General features: G+C 37.5%; 1 protein-coding gene across 3 annotated transcripts in view; it reads left to right on the forward strand.

Annotated features, from left to right (window-relative positions):
- PCDH17 (protocadherin 17) overlaps positions 1-5,390 on the forward strand; it is a 275,600-nt gene extending 270,210 nt beyond the window's left edge. For 2 of the 3 annotated variants that reach the window (XM_073580348.1, XM_073580347.1), the window contains one exon: positions 251-5,390. In XM_073580348.1, the coding sequence (XP_073436449.1) occupies positions 251-933 (683 nt within the window). In that variant the 3' untranslated portion in view covers positions 934-5,390. The remainder of the gene's footprint in view (positions 1-250) is intronic. The other variant, XM_073580350.1, reaches the window with a different exon arrangement.
- Positions 5,391-6,000: the final 610 nt, after the last annotated feature.

The raw sequence follows: 6,000 nt of genomic DNA on the forward strand, positions 1-6,000 counted from the left end.
AGAAATTCAAAAAATACTGGTAGAACCACATAAGAAAGACATTTTTAAAAATACTTAGAATGCTTGTTTTCTTGCAAGCAGAAAAATGTGTTAGTGAAGGAACCCAACTTCTGCCCATCATTCATAATTGTTTCTAAGCAAATGAAGGCTATTTTTTTTGCATATTCTATTTTTTAACTCTGTACATCCTAATGTATGAATATTGTTTAGTATAATAAAGTCATCTTCTTTGTTTTTTTCTGTTTTGCAGAGCAAGAGGAGTGTGTTAATTGTACAGATGAATGCAGAGTACTCGGTCATTCTGACAGGTGTTGGATGCCACAATTTCCCACAACAAACCAGGTGGAAAATGCAGATTATCGCACAAATCTCTTTGTTCCAACTGTTGAAGCTCACGTTGAGACTGAGACTTATGAAACTGTAAACCCTACTGGGAAAAAGACCTTTTGTACATTTGGAAAAGACAAAAGAGAGCACACCATTCTCATTGCCAATGTAAAACCATATTTAAAAGCCAAGCGTGCCCTGAGTCCTCTTCTGCAAGAGGTTCCTTCTGCATCTAGCAGCCCAACCAAGACATGCATTGAGCCTTGTGCCTCCACTAAGGGACCATTGAATGGCTGTGAAATCAAATCAGGAGTCTTGGCAGAAACAACCAATCAATACCTGTCTTCTGATGGTCAGTACATATCACCTAGTAAACAGACAAAGGACCCTCAGTACATCACATCAGACCCCATGGCCCATGTTTTTGCCGATGTGCATTCCAGAGTGAGCCGAGACTCAAGTGAAATGGACGCTGTCTTAGACCACCTGGAGCATTCAAATCGTGATTTGGGCCGAGAATCTGTAGATGCTGAGGAAGTTGTGAGAGAAATTGATAAGCTTTTACAAGACTGTCGAGGAAGTGAAGCAGTGGCTGTAAGAAAGTGAGCAGGACGGAGAGGCTGTTATGTTTACCTTTGTCAAGGAAATATTTTTCCCTTGGAACAGCACATTTGCAGGGGAGAAAGGAGACGGATGCTGCTCTGTGGCTCTAAGTGAACGCTTAAAGTGCCCCCAAAATCTTGTACTGTTTTTTTTCTGTAATTCAGATTACACTGGCTTTATTTTGACAAAAAAAAATTCTATTGGACTCGGTCAACAAAAAAAAAATGTTGTAGTGAATATTGACAATCTGTTATATAAGGGAGCAGAGCTCGGAACGTCTTGTTGATGTGTCTTTTCATTTGCTGAGGATAAACCCATTGATTAACAGGGTTGACTAATTTATGTGTGGATTTTAAACAGCATCACTAGCTTCTAACTAAAGTCCTAACTAATTTTGCTGTAGTCCTAGCCGCACCAAACATCAACACCCATTTGTGGTAAACATTTCTATATTAATGATCAACATTCCTGACCATTTCAGTACAACATGTCCGTGTCATGTAGATCATTTTCATGCCACACATAGTAAGATATAAAAAAAAAAAATTATATAGTCAATTTATTGTGTCCTGCACTAGCATAAGCTAATTCACTTTATGTAAAATGAAAAGTGTTGAAAAAATAAAAAAGAATTTTAGTGTCCAACAAAAACACAATATATTCACATCTGAATATTTATACAGAGATGCAGAGAGATAATTATGTTTTTCAACCTCGATTTAATGTGGTTCTTAAAAAATATATATTTTTACCATCTAAAGGTAAAAAGCTCAAAATGGCAAAATCATTAAAAAAAAGTTCTTTTTTTTAATTAATTTGTGGACACTAAAATTTTCTCAGGAAAGTAAATGTCCTATTCATTAAATCTGATATCACATCACCATTTATATGTGCAAATGTAAGATTTAAATGTGTTTACATCAAAATGGCATTTTTTTTATTTCTTTGCAATTTTAGTGCATATGAGCCAAATCGTTGAGTGTATAAGAGCTATATTGTGTATTTTATTAAATTAATATATAGTTGTGTTGCAAAAAAAAAAATGAAAGAAAAAAAAATATTTGGGCTTATATTGTAAATGGCAAGTGTTGCCTCAGTAGCTGTCGAACTCTATGAGTTTTTGTTTTCCTGTTTCCTCTTCCCCTGTGGAGTATGGGAAGCAGCGCCTCGGAGCGGAGTCTCTTGTTACATGTATGGTCTTCAATCTGCAGTAGTACATAATCTGTTCAAAATGTGTTCAAGTGGACTGTCAGAGCAAGGTGAGAAAGAAACAAACGTTCTTCAACCATGCCATTGTAAAAGTTTACATTTAAGCCCATATGAGGAAACCAAAAAAAGAACAAAATATTTAAAGCCTTAGCAACATTTTTTTCTTCCTTCCCGTATTGGCACCGATTTTGGATCATATCGATAGCACCAATTTTGAATTATATAAATAAAGCTACAGATCAAATATGAATCTTTCTTGAAATGTATTCATGCACAACCGAAAAACATTTAAAGGCTTACTTATTAAAGGGGTTTTATAAGGTTAGGAAAAAGGGTCTCCTTTTTTCCAGAAACAGCCTTACTTTTGTCTATTGATTGTCTGTTATTGTAGCTTAAAGGGAACCTGACACGTGAAAAAAACACTACTAACCTGCAGATATGGGGTTAATCTTCTGGTTAATAGCATTATGAACCTGTCTGGTGTCAACACTGAGAGCCCTGCTGCCTGGAAGATATGATTGTTATTCCTCCCTGCAGCGTTACAGTCATTGCTCTATGTATAGAGAACAGCGGCTGTAACCGCACCCCCAACTGTGACTGACAGCATGATCAGCATTAGCGTTGGCTTTCAGTCATTGCCGTGGGTGTTATTCCAGTTGTCTGTCTCTATGCACAGAGCCGTGACTGAGCCCGCGTTGGCTCCACCCTTGTGACTGAAACCCAAACGCTTCCTGGAGAAATAAATTTTGTTAATTCCCAGCAGCAGGGTTCTAAGTGCAGGTGCCAGACAGGTTTAGAATGTTATTAAAATTCAGATTAACCCCATATTTTTTTCACATGATAGGTTATCAGTAAGAGAAATAAAGGGAATCTGTCACCTGGTTTTGGCTGGCTATTTAAATGAGGTCTGTCCGGTCCAATGGGCGATGTTTCGGATCTTTGCCGCCTCCCCATCTTTTCCTTGGCCGCCGTCTGCAGTTTTTTCATGAATAGGAGTAGGTGTCCGCTATCTTTCACTCGTGCACTAAGCATTCTTGGTTCACGCAAGCGCAGTATGCTTTGCCCAACTGCGGGCAAAGCCAAAAAGCCTTACTGCGCATGCACCAGTTAAATAAGCCCCGGAAGTATTTTGCTGTGTTCCGGAGCCTAGTTAACGGCGCATGCGCAGTAAGGCTTTTCAGCTTTTCCCGCAGTTGGTCAAAGCATACTGCGCATGCGCGAGCCAAGAATGCTTAGTGCACGTGCGAAAGATGGCGGACACCTACTTCTATTCATGAAAAAACTGCGGACGGCGGTCAAGGATGGGGAAGCGGCAAAGATTCGAATCAGTGCCCATCGGACCGGACAGACCTCATTTAAATAGCCCACCAAAATCAGGTGACAGATTCCCTTTAAGTGAATCTGAACTGCAATAACAGACTCGACCAGTGGATTGTAGTGACACTGTTTCTAGTAAGCAAACCCTTTTTTTTCTAATTCATGACAACCCCTTTAAGGGGCTTTGGTGCAGACTTGAATAATTTATATTTGTGAAAGGGAAAAAATAAAGTATACTAGAATACAATTGATTTTCAATTCAAGATCTCCACCAAAGTCCCATTCAAATAAGCCTGATATGTCATGTTTCCTAAGCAGCGCAAATTCCTTTAGGCAACTCAAGAATGCCCAAGCCATAGGGCTCTATTTGGCATTAAGAGCTGTCTTATGGAAAAACCACACTTAGCAAATATGTGCCATAATATTAGGAAAATATTAGGATTTATTTATAAATATATATGTAAAATCATATTCTTGTGTCCAGAGACATTTCTAAAAGGTATAATTTTAATAAGTGCATGTTTCTTTGTCTTTTTAATACATCTTTATAAAACAAACGAAAAAAAAACAAAGGCATAAAAATAGAAAACAAAAAAAGATTTTTTTATACATAGGATATGCACAGACACACACTGAGCTGATAAAACATTACTATCCCCCTGTGTAGATTATGTACGATGTATAAAGCATCTCTCTTCAGAGGTGGGAGATAATAATGTGAATTTGGATTCAGATTGAACAAGATGGTGTTATAATGACCATATAAACTCGCCGACAGGTTTAATACTGGCTTTATCATAACTCTATGTCAAACCATTCCTTTGTACTAATTAAAAGTCAGAACATGTACTTGTGGGTCTGTGGTTGAGAATTCCATGTCTTTTCATTCCTCCAGGATATGTCTTGTGACAGCAGTTCATTGTCAATTGCCTACTAGCTGCGTTGCATTGTTAATTGTATCTCATTTTCATGGTACGAAGGGTACCATCAGCAACTGACTGTGTACAAATGCTGCACTGCTCTACATATTTTGGACAATTTATGTACCTAAATGTTATGTCTATGTGTTCGGCAATGTTCCTATCCGGCAGGAGGGTAAAGCTTGATTTTGCTTGACAGCTGAAATTCCACAGTAAAATCCAATTCATTTCTCGCCTCTACATAATTATTTCAGTAGGCAACTATAGTTGATGGAATAAGACACAGTTTGTGTTATTGCTTAAATTGCTGATTTGATAAAAATATAAGTCAATGGCTTTCCTATACCAAACCGCATCTCTTCTGGGCTCTAAAAAATTCATCAGTTGCTCTACATTTCAGCCAAAACTCACTGAGACATTTAGACATATTGACGAACGGAACGGCCATGTCATGTTTACAAGTCGTCTTTGTATTTTTTAACACTGTATGTTTCTATTTTATCTGAATGGATACTAAAATGTAATGGTATTTTGGAAATTGTTTGTGGTTTGCTTCAAATGGGTAAAACTAATACATGGCTATAGCGAAACTGATCCAATCATTCTAATAACAGAGACTTACATAAATACATTAAATAGAAACTTTACATGTAAGGATAGTCAATTTTTGTTAACATTGTGTTTTGAACTATGATACAAAATAAAAATTCTGGAGGTCAAAAGTGAATAATCCATAATGGATATGATCCAGAAATTCACAGCGGAAGCCACACTTGCAAATAGTCCAATCAGTATGGACCCACCCATCACTAGTGGGTTGAAAACATCCGATAACAAGAAAAGTAAAAGAACCAGAGCTTCAGATGATCATCAATGTGGTTTACTTCACCATCACATATGTACTACATTTCAGCTTTGTACTGAACTTTTCTCAAGTCATTATAAAATGTTAAGTGTCAAGTATAAATATATATTGTAAACTCGCAGTCAATTAAAATTCAGGTCAATTTTAAACGTCTGCATTAAGAAATGTGTCCACATTGCATCTCAGTTCAAGAGACCCTGTTGTTGAAATGTGTATTGCCACCCTAGCACTGTCAATGTTTCACAGGCATCTGAAATCGGTCTAACTGTACTCCACTCCAACAAATCTAGCTAGTGCAGTGCTTAAAGTGTGAAATATCTTTCATGCAAGCATATGTGCATTCAATGGTCCAGATTAATCAAGACTAGCGTTGTTCATGAGGAGATGTGCTGGAGTCAGGCTTAAACGTCTTCAAGAATCAGGAGCAGTGGACAAGTGGCGTGAACATTTGTGTGCACCAATCTACAAATCCTACTCTATCCCCAGCTGGAAAAAGATTTGTGGTATAGGGAATGCTGCTCATCATGAATTAGTGGTAAGACACCTGTCCTGCCTTAGTTCCACCCGATTTGTCAGAACTGAGTGAAAATGGCATGAGAACGCCAAAGGTCGGAAAATTTATGCACAGTCTTAAGTTGCACCAAAATGTTATGCCTTTTTACAGCTTTTCACCCCAAAATATTTGATGAATTGGGCCCAATTCCATTTAAACATATATATCTATCGCGTTGAAGCATTTTAGTCATTTTATTTGCTACA

This window comes from Dendrobates tinctorius, unplaced genomic scaffold (genome assembly GCF_039654945.1).
Source record: "Dendrobates tinctorius isolate UK_male_01 unplaced genomic scaffold, ASM3965494v1 ptg000064l, whole genome shotgun sequence".
Lineage (NCBI taxonomy): Eukaryota > Metazoa > Chordata > Amphibia > Anura > Dendrobatidae > Dendrobates > Dendrobates tinctorius.